This window comes from Eublepharis macularius, chromosome 14, assembly GCF_028583425.1.
Source record: "Eublepharis macularius isolate TG4126 chromosome 14, MPM_Emac_v1.0, whole genome shotgun sequence".
NCBI classification, from domain to species: domain Eukaryota; kingdom Metazoa; phylum Chordata; class Lepidosauria; order Squamata; family Eublepharidae; genus Eublepharis; species Eublepharis macularius.
In genome coordinates, this window is record NC_072803.1 from 69,554,586 (window position 1) to 69,573,509 (window position 18,924).

The 18,924-nt window shown below is 52.5% G+C and overlaps 1 protein-coding gene across 1 annotated transcript in view; it reads left to right on the forward strand.

Annotated features, from left to right (window-relative positions):
• The window catches only part of SNAPC4 (small nuclear RNA activating complex polypeptide 4), a 54,371-nt gene that overhangs the window by 32,650 nt on the left and 2,797 nt on the right, over nucleotides 1-18,924 (forward strand). Inside the window, exons 19-21 of the mRNA XM_054997285.1 lie at nucleotides 32-56; nucleotides 672-2,458; nucleotides 6,862-6,948. Coding sequence (XP_054853260.1) covers nucleotides 32-56; nucleotides 672-2,458; nucleotides 6,862-6,939 — 1,890 coding nt within the window. The 3' untranslated portion in view covers nucleotides 6,940-6,948. The remainder of the gene's footprint in view (nucleotides 1-31; nucleotides 57-671; nucleotides 2,459-6,861; nucleotides 6,949-18,924) is intronic.

Here is an 18,924-nt window from a genome sequence, read left to right on the forward strand (position 1 = left end):
TGATGTTTTCCTTTCTTTTGTGTTTTTGCAGGCCTCTCCTGCTCGGGATCCTACAGGTATTTGTCCCTCTTCTACTTGGGCTTGAAGCCAGTCTCCCAGGCTGCCTTCACCAGCCGAAGCTGCACATGCTGTGGGTGCGCGTGATTCTGGGAGAGGAATAGGCCTCACAATCCCTTGCTTGGGAAGTAGTCTAGCGCTCGCACGGTAGAGTGCTGTGCATGACTCCCAGTGAGTGCAGTTAGTGGCACGGCCTTTGGTCCATGCTGAGGTCTAAAGAATCCTATTACAAGCGCCCCCTAAAATCACAGTCTGCTGCTCCCCCTTCCTTCTTCTCAGCTACTTCTCCTGGCCCCTCTGTACCTTCAGAAGTATTATGGGCTGGGAAGTTGTCAGCAGGGGACAGCTGTACTCTTTGAGATTGTCTGTTGTCAGGCATTGGAAGGGAAGGCACTGCAAAGCAGGTGAAGTGGGGTTTTGAATTCCTCAGTGAATTCTTTGACATTTGGGGAAATAGAAAATTTATTGCCAAGCCGAGTTATTCCAAAGCAGTTCTGCAGGTATGCTCAGCCGGCATATTGTTGGCTGAGGCACGTGTGGAATGGTGGACTCTTCGGCTCTGAACTTCTGAAACTGGCTTCCTTTCTAATCTCTCACATTCTGTTTTTATCCAGCCCAGTCTCGACTCCAAGTGGGCACCAGCAAGAAACTCATTCCTTTGAAGGCCAAGGAAAGCCATCTTCCTGCTCATCCCCAGCTGGCTTTTTCACCTCCTTGCCCAGCCCCCAAACCCAAAACTGTCTCTCAGTTGTTGAGGGAAAAGAGGCTGCAAGAATGGAAGGCAAAAAGAGCCCTGCCGAAAGGGGTCATCCTGGCACCTCCCCTGCTCCTGCCGTCCTCTGTGATGATCCATCCTCCAGGGGTGCCCCTGATTCAGACAGGGCGTGGTGGCCCTCCCGCAGCTGGTCTGCCAGGCCCCACAAATGGTCCACCGTTGCCCATCTTCTCTCCCACTAGGGCTTCCACGCTTCCTCGCCCATCAGTAGGCAGTAACTTGGCCTTGTTACAGGAGACCATGGGGAACAGGAAGGGCTCTCAGGAAACAGCCACAGAGAATGAGGAGGAAGTGGTTCCTGCTGGAAGCAAAGTAGAGGGTGACGGTAAAGAGGGCGGCTTACAGAAGGAGTGCCAGGGAGTGCCAGCCACTGCCAGTTACGTCCCTTTGTTGCCAAAGCAATCCCATTTGCTCCTCCAGGGCCTGGCAGCAAAACCTCATATTCCTGTTACTTCTCTGAGCTCCACCAGTGCGGAGCCTGGCGCAAAGAAGACTCCTCTTTTGGCACCAGCCGCCTGTGCCCTGGGACCGGTTGGCTCTCGACAGAACCCACTCAGATCGGCGCCTCCATTGACGGCCCTCCTGTCTGGCTCCGGTGAGGAGGTGGCCAAGCAGACTCTTCCCATAACCTTGCTGTTCACTGCACGGGGCCTCCTTCCTATGACTGTTGTGAGTATTCCCAGTCAAGGAAAACAGCCCAGTGCCATGAGCAGCCTTGGCGCATCTCCAGGTCTGAGCCAGGTGGCAGGGACCTCTCCTGCCAGCCCAGTCCCAGTTGCAGCTGGGTCATGTGAGCCTGGCCAGCAGTTGCAAGGGGTCTCTTCCAGCAGCCTTCAGAAGGAAGGAACTCCTGACTTGGGCCTTTCATCTGTTCCACTTGCTCCTGCCGCCCTCGCGGACTTGCAGAGCAGCTTGCCCCTGGCCTGCCCTCTGATATCCCCCTCGCCCAGCACTTCCTTGGGAAGTGGCCAACTTAGAGTTCAAAGTAGGGCTTGTTTAAAACCAGGATCCCAGAACCATGTTTGGAGAAATTGTCAGCGTGCTACCATTCCTGAAGGCAGCAACGATCCCCCTGAGAATGTGTGCCCTACACCATCTCCGCTGCGGGAGGAGAAGGTCACCCCTGACTATAGCCTTTTGTCGCTGGAGGACGTAGGAGCAGTGAAGGAGTGGGCAAATGGAGGCTCGGTTGCAAGGGCTCCATTGTTGGAAGCCAACTTGCCTTATCTGCCACCTTTTCTGTGTAGTTTAAAGACACTCTCAACACTGCTACTCAGTAAAGAAACCCTGGAAAGAACTGCGATGCATCTTGTGGCTCCAGAAGGGCAGCAGGAGGACAGTCAGAAACTGGATCTGAATGCACTGAGGGAAATGGTGCGCCACAGGCTCAAAGACAACCCTGCCTACCGGCTCCTGAAAGCCCGCTTCCTAGCAGCATTTACTTTTCCAGCTGCTCTTGCAGCACTGTCGCCTTCCAGGGGGACGACGACACTCTCTGGAGAAAGGTGGTGGGAAAGCAGCCATAAAGGGGATACATCACTCTCATCGGAGGAGGAGGAGGAGGAGGAGGAGGAAGACCATAAAAAAGCTGCGAGAGAATCCAGCGGAGTGGCTGAGAGATGTGAGGTAAAGGCTTTAGTGGCAAGAAATAACAGTGTTTTGAGGAGGAGCCTCCTGACGCCCAGATTTACCTTCTGGCTGCAGAGATTTCAGGTTGAGGAGGGGAGCTAAGGGGTACAGGCTGCATGGGGCCAAAGCCAAGAAGTTGCCTTCGGTCAGACCAGCTTCTAATTTCTGAAGACTTCTAAAAGCAAAATTACAGTATTTGGGGTTGGGGGGGAGTTCTTTTTTAAAGATCAAGGAACAATTCACTTGCTAAGTTCTGATTGACGTGCTTGATTTTGTGCAGAACTTTAAAAAGTTACTCTTCTCTGCATTGGATTTATTTTTATTTTAGTGCAGCTTGAGTCGCTGTATCCTAAGGGCTGCTTACTTTGGTTGCAGTCACTGAGAGAAATTCATTTTTGTGGTAAATATTAAGTGTATTTTAAGGGAAACCCTTGACTTCCTTGGAAGTGGATATGAAGATCAGGCTTCCATGAGCAGCCATGGGAGAGGAGAGTGTTGGGTGTGTTCCACCTGGGCTGTGAATAGCACATCAAGTGAAGTGAGTGTGTTCAAGAACACACCTGGGAATCCTTTGAAACATTCTGGTATTCTGGGGCAGGAATACAGAGGCTCATTTGCTAGTGATATGTGAAGAACAAGAAAAAGTTGGGGAATGATTTGTTTTCCCCTTTGAGGGCTTGTCATTCCATTTTTTCCAAAGGAAACATTGGCAACCATAGGATGTACTGAGAAAAAAGCCTAAGAATGGTTCTCTCTTTTGGAATGAGTGAAATGCTTTTTAAAGTGAGTTTGACCGCAATCCTAACCCCCAAGACAGCGTCAGAGCTCGTGCGTCTGTGTAAATGGGGCGCTGCTACACAGCTCCCTATGGACTTCTGCAGTTGAGTCCCGCTGGCGCCCAAGCGTGACAAAGCGAGGTGCAGCTGCTGGGAGGAGCACCCGCCCCCCATTCCCCTGACAACCCCACTCACACCAGCCAGTGGCCACACCCCTCCTCTGAACCCAGGCAACGGGCAAGCAGTGGCGCAGCCATTGGGGAGGCTGCGATCCCTGCTGCCGCCAGTAGGCACCCGCCCCCCGTCAGAGAGCAAGCATCCCTGCCAGGGAGGGGGGCAGAGAACATCCACCCTCTCTCCCGTCCAGCCCCCATTTCCAATGAGGGCCAGGCTGGTGGCTGCAGCTTGGTGTGCCTGCGAATACCAGCCGCCGCCGCCACCACCGCAAGGAACAGGTTCCCCCTCCCTGAAAAGTAGGGCCGGATACTGGGGAGCTGATCTCTGTTGCCTGGAAATCAGTTGTAATTCTGAGAGATCTCCAGCTACCACCTGGAGACTGGCAACCGTAAATAGTCCCCAGGTTCCGGAGAAGCAGGTGGGGGAGGCGGGGTCTTCAATGAGTGACAGGAACGCCCATTGGGAACCATGTGGGAGGCCAGGAGGCTGTTTGGAAGCGAGGGGAATGAAAAGTGCGCAGAAACTGGCTGCTGCGCCACTTGAACACACTTGAACAGCACTGCATCTCCACAATGCGAGAACGGGGGCTGGACCTTGACAGCCATGCCCCAGTACTGGGGAGTTGCCATTCCCCAGTGTGGACCAACAGGCCCTCCCCACCCCAGATTGGCCAAGTCCATCCCTGCTTCTGTGAAGACATCCCCTGGCAGCAGCTTTCCACCTGCAGCGACCGTCTTCCTGGCTTATCAGATGCCAGCAGCTCAGACCATCAGAGAATGAAGGTCCTCAGCGCCCCCCCCCCCCCAGACATTCATGGGCCACACTTCAATTCCCACCCCACTGCCTGAAGTTACATTGAAGGGAGGAAGGGGGCAGGGAGGATGGACGGGGCGCCACTTGATACATTTGCAGGGATGTGTGAGTGGACATGTGTGACAGGGAGTTGAGAGAGGAGCTATGTCAATGTCTGTCAGGCATGCAAACACAGAAGTTTGTTGTTTTTCAACACGTTTTATTAAACTGGAAAAAGTGCCAATGTCCCTCGGCTGGAAAGAGAGCCCTCGTTCTGCATTCCCAGGGGCGAGGCTGAGATGCAGACTGCCTTGAGATATTGCTTCCTGGGCTGGATCTGAATGGCGCTTGTGGAGGATTCCAGGGAGGGGTGAAGCAGACATGATCTGTCATCTCCCAGATGAGTCACAATGTGCCTCCAAGGGAAAGAGACATACGTGCTGCAAGTAACCCAGCCTGGTCCCTGGCCGAGGCCAAGCCCACACTCCAACATCTGGGAAGATGCACATAGTAGAGAGCAGCTGCAGCAGCCCCACAGGAGCAGCTAGCAACCAGCTGATGCAAGGCCCTCTGGCAAGGAAGCACCCTGCCTTGGGGTGATTTTACCTTTAAGGGAGAAAGTGAGCAGGTAGTTACAAACACCCGGTCAAGAGTAGTTTTCTGGGCAACTGCCTCTGGGTCAGGCAGGGGCTGCCGCCACCGTCCTCTCCCCTGCCAAGGCTAGCAGTCGGGCGAGTTCAGGTGACGGGGCAGCCAGCACAACTCAGCGAGCCGGCTTAGCCACTGCCCCATCTCCTTCTTACCTGTAAGTGCTACCTCGCTTCTTACTGAGATGGAACTTCAGAGTCAGATAACTTGCAAGGAAACATGAGTAGTTATTGTTAGTTAGCCAGACGTTCTGGACTTCACCCTTCTTCCCTTGAGCAACTGCAAAGTTCTCCCACTTTTCTCGCAAAGTCCCCGAAGTGCACTCAGTGCCTGCCACCGTAAGTACCCTCCCGCCTCATGATCAAAGTACCCATGACAGAAATCCAAGGGGCAGAGCCTTTGGCCACATGCTCACTTACCTGAGGTCATGAGCTGCGCAGCTGGGCGTTTTGTAGGGTGCATGAGCAGGGTGCAGGGAGGGGGGCTCGTCCACCCTGGAAGCAGACGCAGATTGGCCCCCCGTGGTAGTTCCCATCCTATGCTCCTTCAGGCCGTGTGGACGGGGCGGGGCGCTTGGAGAAGGGGCCGAGTTTTCCCCAGCAATGGGCTTCTGGGCTGTGCCACCTTCTTCAGTGGCATAGCTCTTTTGCGCCACTGTGGGCATTCCCACGCCTGGCGGGGCTCAGGGAGCGAACTAACTCCACCGCCGCCCCCTCCTGTGCTGGCGCAGTGCCCTGCGCCGCTTCTCCACCTCCATCCGCCTGCCAAGCGTTTCCGCTGGCGGCGGCCCAGTGGCAGTAGCATGCCTTGTGCCACCGCTGGCGGAAGGGCATTTGTGCCCATGTAGGAGCCACTTGCGCCCACATAAGCCTTGATTCTCTCCCTATGCACTCCCCCCCCCCCCGCTTTCTTAGGATTAGGCTGTTGGTCACTCAGAGTGCATAACAAAGATTTTTATGAAACTCTTTCTACAGCCGTAGAGAAAGAGGAGGAGGATTCCTTCGAGTAGGAAACCGTGTTGGTCTGCAGTAAAAGAGCCTTAAAAGAGTCACCTTAAAAGATTAACAAGATTTTCAGGGCAAAAGATCTGAGAGTCAAAGCTCCTGTTGTCAGATACAAAGATTATTCCTGTGACAGATATTCTTGAAAATCTTTTTATTTTTGTTGAAATGTGATTAATTTTTTTCGCAGTTGTTATGTTATAACTTGTATGATAATATACTATTGAATAGTATAATGTTGCAAATATTGGAAAGTTTAACTTGACATCCAAATATGCCAATAGTCCTACTGTGACTGTATGAGGCTGTTTATGCCCAAATCACACTCTTTTTATTGCAAAAGTTGTTTTCTTTTTTCCCAGCTCTCAGAAGGCAAAAAACAAGACACAGGGGCTAAAGTAACAGAGGGTGCAGGAGTTTGCAGTTCTCTCTAGCACTGGGTGTGTGCACATTTTGCTTGTATTTCACATGTACCAACTAGTGCAGTTTTATATACTAAGTTAGAAATGATGCGTTTTATCTTGTTAAAGTTGTAACATATTTTTAGATTTGTTAAGAAAGTAAGCATTGTATATACTACAACCCCCTGCTCGTAAAAGGCTTTTCCTGAGCAATTTCCCCCCTTTTTCTGAAAAGTTTACATTTTTGTTCTTAGCTGTTGTATTGAAGTGGAAGGGTTCTCTGAGGGGCAAAAACATGGAAGTCATTGCTCTGCTGGTTTAATGGCGACGTGATAGGAACTATTGCCTGTGTCATCTTTGCCTTGCAAAACATGAATTAACTGGAGTTGGAGTAATTGAAGAGCATTGTTGTGGAAGACGAGCAATCAGTGCCTTTCCTGCCACAGCCAATGAATGCTCAGAGTCTGAGGGGTCATTGCTAAAGGGTGGCTGACCCAAAGACTATTTGAGAAGTGGGAATGCTTGACCTGCTGTCTGCAGACCACATTTGCCCCTCAGTGGGTCATATTCTGGGACATCTTATTCCATAAATGTCCTTTCCACAGGAGCCAGATACAGACCAGTTTGGTGCACCTGGGGTTCGGAGAAGCACGCGTCTCAGAAGACGGAGAAGGCACCTATAATAGAAACAGGTTGGCACATTTTTGGATTTTGGTTTCTCTCTGTTCTCTCCTATGCAGCCAAAAACACTAATCTTGACCAAGGTTTAATGTTTGTGTGCAATACAAAATGCCTTTTCCCCCCAAAGTGAGCTCTAAGAACACTGGTTCTTCAGGCATCCTTTGTAACCCGTTTGTGTGCACGAAGGTGCCGCTTAGCTAGAGCACCTGACCTCATAACACTGTCTCAAATCCCTAGAGAAATTTTGCAGTTGTGGTTTAAAAGTTTGAAAGTAAAGGACAAATAGGGTATTTCTATGTAATTTGTTAGCCTGCTGTAAGATGGGTAGGAACAAAACTGGCGGCCAGCATTCTACTTGCTTAAAGGTCTGAAATGCAAATTACAGTGATGGGTTCACACTATGCATGCAAAACACTTTTTGAAACCTGTCTGTCTTGGCCATCCCTTTACGCTGTGTCTCTTTTCCAGTCAGCCTTGTGATTCTCTCCTCCACCCCCACTCCCTCTGCTTTAGAGAAGCTATTATCTCTGGGCAATATAGTTCCTTGGTAGTATTTTATATTCTTAATCATGTGATCCATCTTGGACAGATCACATCTGGACATTAATTGACTGCTTAACCCACCGTGTGTCCTAAATATATAACTTCTGGTTGCGCAGTCTGGCATTTGCCAGCTTTTAGGGTGAGCTTAGTGCCTTGCAGGTGTTGCAAGACTGTCTCTACTCACTTAAGATGTTCCAGGAACTGGAAAATATAGCTACATCATAGAGATATGTGATAGCCTAGGAATGTAGTCCAGTGAGCAGGTTATTTACCAATCTCTGGGAAGGGAGGCCATTGAGGCGTTTCTTAGCCCAAAATGTAACATTGAGCTCAAATTAACTACACATATGTGGTAAATGCAGATTTGGCTTACACATCCTTATCAAGGGAGATCAGCCAATAGCCATTTGTTGAATCTAAAGTAGTAATAAAATTTACCCAAATTATCTTACAGCTCATTTTTTCTTTTCATGAGGTAAATATCAGCCTTTAATTTGTGACAGTGTACACAAATATACTGTGTTACCTGCTTTCCCAGGGATTAGAAGTAGAGATGGGCATGAACTGCCAAAAAACCGAACTTCGTGGTTTTCACGAACTTTCCATTTTCACAAACCGGTTCGTTCGATTTGTGGTTCGTCAGATCCTGGCCTCTTACAAATGCCATACTCACACGGAGTCTTCAGAAGGCTCTCCTCCAGCCATCCTCCAAGTTTTGCGAGGGTCGCAATATGCATCTTCAAGTTATAGACCCCCCCCAAAGCCGGCACCCCCACCAATGGCTCCTTTGACTGCACTGCAGGACCCAACAGTTACCGGACTGACGGACCCCCAGGCATAGGTTCTGTTGGCAGTCGCCCCATGCTTGTGGGCCAGGGAGGCAGTCAATGGACAGGACAGCCCCCCCCCCTCGTTCCCCTGGGGTGCCACGGCCTCAGGGGTGGCCCACACCATTCCCCCCTTGCGCCCAAGGGGCAGCCACCACACTGGATGTGTGTGTTTCGTTGGCGGCTGCCCCCTCCTCGCAGGCCAAGGAGGCAGTCTACAGACAGGACCGCCCCCCCTCGTTACCTGCACCACCACCCTTGTGCCCAAGGGCCACCCACCATGCCTGACACGTATGTTTGGTTGGCGGCCGCCCCCTCCTGTGGGCCGGGGAGGTGATCTACGGATGGATGCAGGCCCCATGTCCATCCACTATGTTTTGTCTGTGGTTCTCCTCCCTCCAACGGTTACAGAGGGTAAGGTGAAGTTCCCCGTATGGGGGTAGCAGGGGAATGCAGCAGATTGATGCCTGTCCCTCATGTTGAGGATTACAGGGCACCAGAAACACCCATTTGTTGGACGTGGCAGCGCCAGTGTAGACTAAATCTCCCCAAAGAGGTCAGCAGGGAACACTCGCGAACTGATGCCAGTACAACAAGGGGTGGCCGTCACCTCCCGCAGCACACCATTGAGATATGCTGATGCCCTCTCACTGAGGAACATCGGTCGCTGACCAAACACACCCGTTGGCCATGGTGGCAGTGGAGGATGCCCTCCCTCGGGTCGGAGAGGGGATGGAGAGACTTGTCCTCCCGGAATGGAAAAGCAGAGCAACACTGCAATAGGTGACCACCCCTCACATTGAGGAATGGAGGCTGCCACTGGCCAAACACACCCATTGGCCATGGTGGCAGCGGAGGATGCCCTCCCTCGGGTCGGAGAGGGGATGGAGAGACTTGTCCTCCCGGAACAGAAAAGCAGAGCAACGCTGCAATAGGTGACCACCCCTCACATTGAGGAGTGGAGGCTGCCACTGGCCAAACACACCCATCGGCCATGGTGGCAGCGGAGGATGCCCTCCCCCCTGGTCAGGGAGAGGATGGAGAGACCCATTCCCCCCGGGATGGGAAAGCAGAGCAATGCAGCAACATGTGCCCGCCCCTCGCATTGAGGAGCAGAGGCAAAAGGAAACACCCCCTGGACAGACACGACGGAGCTGAGAGATATCCTCCACACCTCCCCAGGCAAGACAGGGTGCACAAAACGTGTTCCCTGGGCAGGGAACTTGGCAGCAGCAAAAGAGACTTGGCAGAGTGCTGCAAGATGTGGATGACCACCGCTCGTGTCAAGGAGTGGAGGCTGCCACCGACCAAACACACCTGTCGGCTGTGGTGGCGGTGGAGGATGCCCTCCTCCCGGTTTGGGTAGGGGGAGACCAGGTCCACCCATAACGGGAAAGCAGAGCAACGCAGCAACACATGCCTGCTCCCGTGTTGAGGAGCGGAGGTGACTGGAAACACCTGCCAGCCGGACATGGTGGAGCCGGGAACCCCCCCCCCCCACACACACACACACACACACTTCCCCAGGCTGGACAGGGTGCACAAAATAAGTCCTCCCGAAGGAGACATTGCAGCTTAATTGATCCTGCCCCTCCCATTGGGGGGCAGAGGCCGCTGCTGACAGAACCCACCGGCCAGATGTGGCAACGCTGGCAGAGGATGCACCCCACCAGGGTGCGGAAGGAAGAGGCTAATTTGCCCAAGAATGGGAAATCAGGGTGACGCAGCAGATTGTTTCCAGTACTGTAAGGGGGCACCATAACCTGCTGCAGCACACAATTGAGACCTACTGATGGACCTTCACCGAGGAGCGGAGGTTGGCAACCAAACAGCTGTTGGCCGTAGTATTCACAGTGCTTGGCATGTGCACTGGTATCACAATCAATATATACTTATTGATCAGCATGGTATCGGTTACTACGCAAAGGTCTAGGCACATGGCACAATCTTCATCGCTGTATCGGTGTGGGGAGGATTTGTTAGGCACAGAAATCACTCTTCATGGGTGCATCGTTAAGGGGTGAAACGTGCTTATAGGGACATGGCATGATCTTCATCGGTATATCGGTTAGGTGATACATGGGTTAAGGCACAACGGTTACTCCTCTGTATATCGGTACAGGGTTACACGTGGTTGTAGGCACAAGGTTCACTCTTCATTGGTATATTAGTATGGGGTAAAACGTGGGTATAGGCACAGAGGTGACTCTTCATTGTTATATCGGTAGGGGTAATGTGTGAGTATGGGCACAAGGTTCATTCTTCAGTGGTATATCGTTGAGGGGTCATATGTGATCATAGGAACTTGTGACAATATTCATCGGTATATTGGTATGGGAAAATACGTGGGTATAGGCTCAGGGTTCACTGTCGGTATATTGGTATTGGGTGATACGTGGTTGAAGGCACAGGCTTTAATCTTCATCGGTATGGGGTAACACATGGTCATAGGAATATGGCACAGTCTTCATCAGTGTATTGCTGGGGGGGGGTAACACGTCGGTTAAGGCACAAAGTTCACTCTCCGCTGGTATGTCAGTAAGGGTTAAACCGTAGTTGTAGGCACAGGGTTGACTCTTAATTGGTTTATCAGTGCGGGGTAATACATGGGTTTGGGCACAGGGCTCACTGTTCATTGGTATTTTGGAACGGGGTAACACATAGGTCAAGGCACAGAGGTAACTCTTCATTGGTACATCGTTAAGGAGTGATACGTGGTTATAGGAACATGGCACAATCTTCATCAGTATATTGGTATGGGGCAATACTTGGCTATAGGCATAAACTTCACTCTTCAGCGATATATCAGTACAGGGTAAAACGTAGTTTTTGAGATACACAAAGATGGGGTCAGTTAAGTTTAGGGATGACATAGTACATATTACGTATCACATATATCCTGTTATGTACTACATGGTGCAAGATAAATGTTAAACAGTGACATTGCACACCAGCTGGTTGTGCTTGCAGGTCAGGATGCCCTCCCCCAGCTGAGAGGGAAAACAGGTCCCATGAACGGGGACAGCACATTAACGTGGAAATTGGTGACTGTTCTTTGCGTCAAGGAGGGGAGGCCACCAGAAACAACCTCCAGTCGGACAGTGAGGGCCCTGCACAACCTCCCACAAGGGACAGCATCCTCAAAGCAGTTCCCCCAGATGGGGACAGCCGGGCAGCCCACCATTCTCATGCACACCACTTGCATTGAGGTGAGGGAGTACCTTGCAGAACCCACCAGCCAGACGTGGTAGTGGCCACGGATTCCCTCCCCCAGGATGGGGAGGGGAGGGAGAGACCCGTTCCCCCACGTATCAGGAAAACAACAACGCATCAAAAGTTGACCGCTCCTCGTGTCAAGGAGTGGAGGCCTCCGGAAACTCCCCCCAGCCGGACAGTGAGGCGCCATTGGTGTCCTGCACACCCTCCCACAAGGGACAGCATGCTCAAGGCACTTCCCCTGGATGGGGATAGCCGGTTGGCCCACCATTGTCATGAGCACCACTCGCATTGAGGTGAGGGAGTACCTTACAGGACCCACTGGCCGGACGTGGTAGCGGCCGAGGATGCCCTCCCCTGGGATGGGGAGGAGAGGGAGAGACCCGTTACCCCACAAAACAGGAAAACAGCAGTGCATCGAAAGTTTACCACTCCTCGCTTCGAGGAGCGGAGGCCACCAGAAACGCCCCTGAGCTGGACAGTGAGGTGCCAGTGGGGGCCCTGCACACCCTCCCACAAGGGACAGCATGCTCAAAGTAATTCCCCTGGATGGGGACAGCCAGTCGGCCCAACATTCTCATGCACCTCACTCGGATTGAGGTGAGGGGGTACCTAGCAGAACGCATCGTCCAGGCATGGTTTTCAAATTGATATCAAATGGAATCCGATATGGGTGTGGTTTTGAATGGACGCTGATTCCATAACTGTGGCAAGCAGTGGGGATAGATGGTGATGCCTGCCCCTTGTGCTGAGGAGCAGTGCGTGGGCTGCCAGCACACAACAGAACACACCATCCGGACGTGCCGGTGCTGGTGAGTGCCTCACACACCCTTGCAGGAGGGATATATTGCGCACAATAAGACCCCTGGGTGCTGATGATTTGCAACACCCACCAGCCAGATGTTGTGGCAAAGTTGGGTGCCCTCCACAGGGCTGGGGACGGGGAGACCATTCCCCCCAAACGGAACACAGGGCAGCACGGCTGAATTATTGCCTGGCCCTCCTGCTGAGGAGCTGAGGCTGCCGCCAACAAAATCCACCAGCAGGATGTGGCAACAGTGGAGGAGCCCCCCCCCTGTCCTGGGAAGGGAGAAACAAAGGCCCCCCAAAGGGGCCAGCAGGGCATTGTATCGCAAGACAACTGTTTGTGCGGAACCCACCACACCAAACAATTACGATGTCACCTTCCCTGATCCATGACACCAGATGTAGGCACAAAGGTGCCCATACAATAGAGACACCACGGCCGTCTTTGGACCCCACCTCTTCCAGCATGTTTGGCAAGACAGGGTGCCCCCCCCCCCGGCAAAAATGCCATGTTCAACAGCAGAGCCCACCAGACAGATGTGGGGTCCGTGAGGGAAGCCCACCACCCACAAGGCAATAAGAGGTAGAAAATCCCCCCACCCTTTCACTTGCCTGTAGCTCTTCTATACTGCTTCAGACAGACCGACATGTCCTTCTACCACGAGGACCTGTGGGTGGCCCAGACCCTGATGGTGGAGGTATTCACTTCTGGTGCAGCAGGACCCGAACCCACACACCCCTTCCCATTCTGGACAGGCGCTTCAAGTAAGAACGTTTTCCTGCGAGCAGAGAAACCCAGCCAGAGCCCAGCAGTGGATGGTCTCCCTCCCATTCAAAAAAGGCGCTCAAATTAAGACTTGGAGGAGACAAAAACTCAAAACTTGCTCAAAAGTGAAGGGGACGGAAAAGCAAAACGTGCTGAACAGCGAAGGAGACAAAACAGGAAAACGTGCTCCTGTGAGCTTGCATCAGAGGTGTCCAGTAACCTCGGATTTTGATCACAGATGTTGTGGCCAGGCCACAGCCTGATGGTAGGCGTGTGGCAAAGCGGAGACAAGAATGGCTCAGAGGTCAGAAAACTCCAGTTCCAGGGAGCGGTAGCTGAGCAGGGGGAGGTTGACTTTCAGGAAAGACAGCATGTCCACTGGGACAGATGTGAGCGGCAGGGACAGAGGAGGTCTCCCAGGTGTGAGAAGACCTGCTCACTCTGGACACTGGTGGGAGGGCAGGAGAGGATGTTGGTGGCCACATTCGAAAGGTGGCCAAATGGCAGATTTTCTTGCCCAATACTCCAGGGGGTTGGTGTTGGGGGGCTTGGGAGGCTCAGTGAGGTACTCTCTGACCATAGCCTCTGACGAGTCCTCCGCCATGACAGATGTGCCGGCCCCGCTGCTGCCAACTGCCCAGCCCACCACCAAGCACCAGAAGCGTGGTGGGTCATCATGGGGAGGACTCTTCTGCCTGGGGACGCCCAATGCTTCTTCCATCTCCTCCTCCATCTCTGCACCAACACCCTCTTCCCTCCATCCCACTTGTTGGGACCAGAACTTGCGCACCACTCTGCACAGGTGCCTCATCCAGTGATGGAGCTCTCTGTTCCGCAAGGCTATGCTGCCTTTTATGCGTGGGTCCCATATGCAGGCCAGTCTGTATGGCAGCTCCTTGCAGAGAGGATGCAAGCAGGTGGCCACACCTACTTACAACCACCCGAACAAGTCCCTGACCCTGGGGACAAGCTGGTCCTGTTGCTCCATCTCTCTGGCCAGCACCTGGTCCAGGCCATGGATCAGGGGGATGACCTGGCCCAGACTGGACTCGTAGGAGCAGAGGAGCTCAGTGGTCTCCTTAAATGGCTTCAGGACACAGACCATCTGAGAGAGCCAATCCGTAGAGCTCAGGCTGAGCTCCTCTCTCCCCTGCAAAATTGGCACCGAGGATATGATGTCCTGCACAGGGTTCTTTTGCTCCACCAGACAACTCACCATGTCTGGTAGAGGTGGTGCTCGGGTTCCCCCCTCCCCCTGCCTCTGGAGCAGCTCACACAAAGACTTCATGCTGCAGGAGAATGGGACACAAGATGCCGGCAGCTGTCCAGCAACACGCACATGGACAATGTCGATTGGTCCCAGCTGGCCTTGATGTTGCTACCTAGCCCGAGTGCATCTGTCATGACAAGGTGCAGCTTATGTGCCAGGCAGACCAGACCATCAAGGGATGCCTCTTTCAGGGCCGCCAGCATGTTTCTTTCTGCATCGGTGACCATGAAGTCTCGGACAAGCTCATCCCCGGGCACCCAGTCCCTCAGTGCAGCCCTGATGGTGACGCCGATGTTCCTCCCTGTGCGATCCTCATCCATCCCCCGTGCCTGCAGCAGAAGCACTCTGTAGCCCAGCACCAACGGCAGCACCTCCTCCCGGGGATTTGATCTTTCTCTGGGGCAGCAGTGATCCTCTGGCTGCCACCACTGGGCTGTGACAGTGAGGTAGTCATGATGATGGCCACTCCACAGGTCTTCCATGAAGTGGACAGTCCATCCCTTTGCACCCAACAGTTCCTTCATGACCTTTGTGCGAACACCCTGGTAGAGGGCGAGCAAGACTTGCTGGCCAATGGTCCTCCACGACGGCATTGAAAAGCAGGGTGCAAAGTGACGCAGCAGCCTCCGGAAGCCCACACCCTCCACGATGGACAACGGGAGTCCATCCAGAGAAATCATCTCCGCCACTGCTCTAGTGCCTGCCGCCTGGAGCCTTCCCCCTGACTCCTATGCCGGGCACTGTCACAAACCCCAAGGGGACCACCTCCTGCAGGATAGCCTGCCTGGGGGTTACACTCCCACCTGCAGCACCCTCACGGCAAGTCTTCTTGCTGGCCATGGACTCCTGTTCCCCTCTCCCTTCTCTCTGATCTTTAGCCATCCTTATCCACCCACTAGGTGGTTTGCATGGTGGAGGAAGCAACATGCTCGGGTGATGCCTCTCCAGATGCTTGTGTAGGGCGGTGGATGACAGGTGCCTAGGGTCAGTGCCTCTACACACCAGGGCATCGCAGTGACGACACCACGCTGAGCAGGGGTCATTGGGAAGAGCTTGAAACTGCTGCCAGAGTGATTGAGAGAAACAGGGACTGGGACTTGGTGAGTCAGGAGGACAACAAAGGACTAACTTCTGCGACGTGGAGCTGGACCAGGAAGAGGGAGTGAGGGGTGGACTGCGGGCAGGGACAGTCCCTGGAGTCTGGATTCTAAAGGGACTGGCTGATTCTACAAACCCCCACCATTCCTCCTCAGACCCACTCTTGTCCTCCGCAAAAAGTTTCACGAGGTCCACTCCCAGCAGCAGAGGAGAGGCGTCTTCTGCCTCCTCCACAGCCCCCCTCGGCAGATCTGCAGTTGGAGCCTCTGATAACCTCAAGACCTCCCCCCCCAGTAGGGGTGTCGTCACCAATGGGTGACGTGGACAGGCTTTGCCCTCCCCCCCCCCCCAACAACTGCCCTTGCTCAACAATACACATTTAATAGCGATGCACTGAAGTGAAGAACAAAACAAAACAAGTAGAAAAGAGCCAACAGAAGAGGGGGGTTAGTAGAAAGCAAATTCAAGAGCGAGTGTGTGAGGCAGCAGGCAGCAGTCCTGAGACTGGGTTTTGGTGGTGATCCCCAAAACCACCACAGACACCAGGCCAGGCAGGACAGGTGCACGAAACAAGAGCTAAATGCACCAACGAAGGGCAGTAAAAGAAACTGATCTTCACCAGAGAAGCGTCCTGGAGGAGAGAGAACAGAGGTAAATGCAACAGGTGGCTGCCCTGAGAATTGGGGGGGGGGGTGTTAAGCCCCAGAAGCACCACACAGACACTGGCCCAGGCAGGACAGATGCCCCAAACAAAAATTAAATGCGCCAAAATAGTGCACTAAAAGAAAGAAAGCTGCACCAGAGAAGCGCATTGGAGGAGAGAGAACAGAGGAAAATTCAGCAGGCAGTTGGCCTGGAAATGGGGTGGGTGTTGAGCCCCAAAAACACCACACAGACAACAGCCCAGGGAGGACAGATGCACAGAACAGAAGCTGAGTGTGCAAACGGAGGGCAGAAAATAAGAGCAGGCAACACTAGCAAAGTGCACAGCACCCAGGAGAGAAGAATGAGGGTTTGAGCCCTGGCAGGGAGGGGGGAACAACCCAAAAAAACCCAGCAAGAGTGAGGCCCTCAAAAGAGTAGAGCAAGAAGCAGAGAGAAACAAAAAGAAAGACCTCAGTAAAGCTAGGTCCAAGTTCCACGCAGAGGCCTGAGACTGGGGTGGGGTGGGGGTGAAGGGAAAAAGGCACTCCTTCCCAAACACTTCCCCACTGGGAGAGGAAGAAAAAAATCGGAAAGAGGCTTTTCAGTCTCTTTTCCAGCACCAAATCTAGGTCAAAGCTCCCAAATTCACTCAATCCAAGTTCCAGCTGCAGATCCTCCCTCTCTCCCTGCCTGCTGAAAAATGAAATCACGAGGCACAGACCTTTGGTTTTTATATAAAATGCTGACATAGAGCAAAACAGGAGCACCAGGGTTTGGGAGAAAGAGATTGGTGTTCCCATGGCTACTGTAGGCTCACCCCCTCAGTTGCCTAAGAGATTAGTCACCCCTCTCCCCTTGCTGTTCTGCTGGATGGGGCAGAATGAGAGCTCTACAGTTGGCAGGGACAGCTGCCAATCAAGGTTTGTGGGCTAAGATTGGGGCAACCAAAGGACTGGCCTCCATTGCCTGTGGAATCAATTAAATGACACCAGGGTGTCTGGCTTCCCTAACAGGCAACAAAGTGGACAAATCGGCAGAAAAAGTCATCAACTTTGTGGAAAACGCAGCACCCACGAAACGTGTTTTCCCTGTAGAACGAATCAGCTGATTCGTCACGAATTTTGAGTCATAATTCAATTCGTGCCCATCTCTAATTAGAAGATAGTTTGATCACTCTAAATTCTAACGTCTTATTTCTTCTTCTATACACTCGGTCTCTTTCCCCATGGCTTGTACAGTGCAGAGTATATGGTTCAGTGGTCCCTAGTTAAAATAGCATGGTCTGCTGGGGCAGTCGTCCCCAGTTTGAAAAAACAAGAGGAAATTAGTCCGATACCCGTTGCATCTATGTCTTCCCAGGAACAGTCAGGCTTGGGGAGAATGGCTCCAGCATCGTTCCCCTCTTCTTGTTTTTTGCCCACAGATCCGCTGGCCACTCTCCCTCTGTCTCCTATCGAACTGTTGTCTTTCCGCCCAGCTCCTCCCTGCAGCGCAGTTGAGTTCTTCAGTTCTCACAGGAGGATCCCGCCCGTCCTGGAATCCCTTCCTTCTCCGGCTGCTCTGGAACTTCCTGGGAGGGTTGCAGGGAGGAGAGATCCTTTCCGTTCATGGCTCGCTTCTCTCTCCTATGCTTCCTGCCACCTACAAAGCAATGCAGTCCTCCCCCCCCGCCCGTGCCTCTTACCAGGGTGACGGAGTCTGTTTTCTCCCCTCCCCTCCGTTAGCCGTTTAGGACATTCCTCTCTCTCCCCAGCAACATCAGGAGCATATTAGGGTGTGGGGGTGTGCATGCTCTCAGCCACTGCTACCTGGTCTCTCCTCCAGGTCATTTCCAATCAGGGATGAGGTGGAGCAGCCCTGAACCAACTGCGTATCAACACCCACCCAGCCCATCCTCTGTATGTAGGGTGAACTCTTGTCTTCAGCTGTCTACATAAGAAAACTTTAATTGGTCTAGATAAACTTAACCCAAATGAAACTTTCATGTATAGAGGAAATATCCACTCGCAAGTTTCTTTGCCTCTGAACTTCTTTCCTTCCCACCTTTAATCAATTCCTTGCAGTGCCAAGAAAGGCATGGCTTCAGCCAAGGCCTTCACAGATCCCAGAGTCCCGTCAGTATCTCTTTAAACAGTTCATTAGCTGACCAGATAGTCTGTTAAGCATTCCGTCTTGTCTAAATTACAGTTGGTATCAAAGTCAAAGCATATTTGACCTATTTTATCTGCAAAGAACTTTGAAAAGTTGTCGTGAGCCAGTAAAAGAGGGACCCCCAGCCTTTTTGAGTGTGTGGGCACCTTTGGAATTCTGACAGAGTGGTGGGAACAGACACAGAATTGCTGCCACAAAATGTCTGCCACAGCTTATCTTAAGTCATGCAGTGAAGATCCTTGTGCTGTGGTGGCAGCTGCGGCTAAAACAACATTTTATAAAAATACGCACAGCCAGTCTCAAGCTTTTCGGGGCAAAAGCCCCAGCTGGCCCCACCCACTTTCTATAAATCCTTGGCAGGCACCGCAGGCACCAGTAAAGGCTCAGATTTAGGAGTCAGAAAATGTTGATACCCTTAAACAAATGGGATGGCAGTGAGCTAGCTGATGAAACAGTTGTCCAGGAACATTTCTTTGCTGTTGTCAGCGCCACTAGGGGACTCTGTAGCACACCCTTATCAGATTCAGCACAAGTTTCCACCAATGTCTTTCTAGAAATCTCCCTGCCCTCTTTAGATCACCAAGCTGTATGGTAAACCTCTTTGCCTTCATAAAACCTGGAAGGCATTTATAGTCTTATTTGCAAGTGAAATTCCCCCCAACCC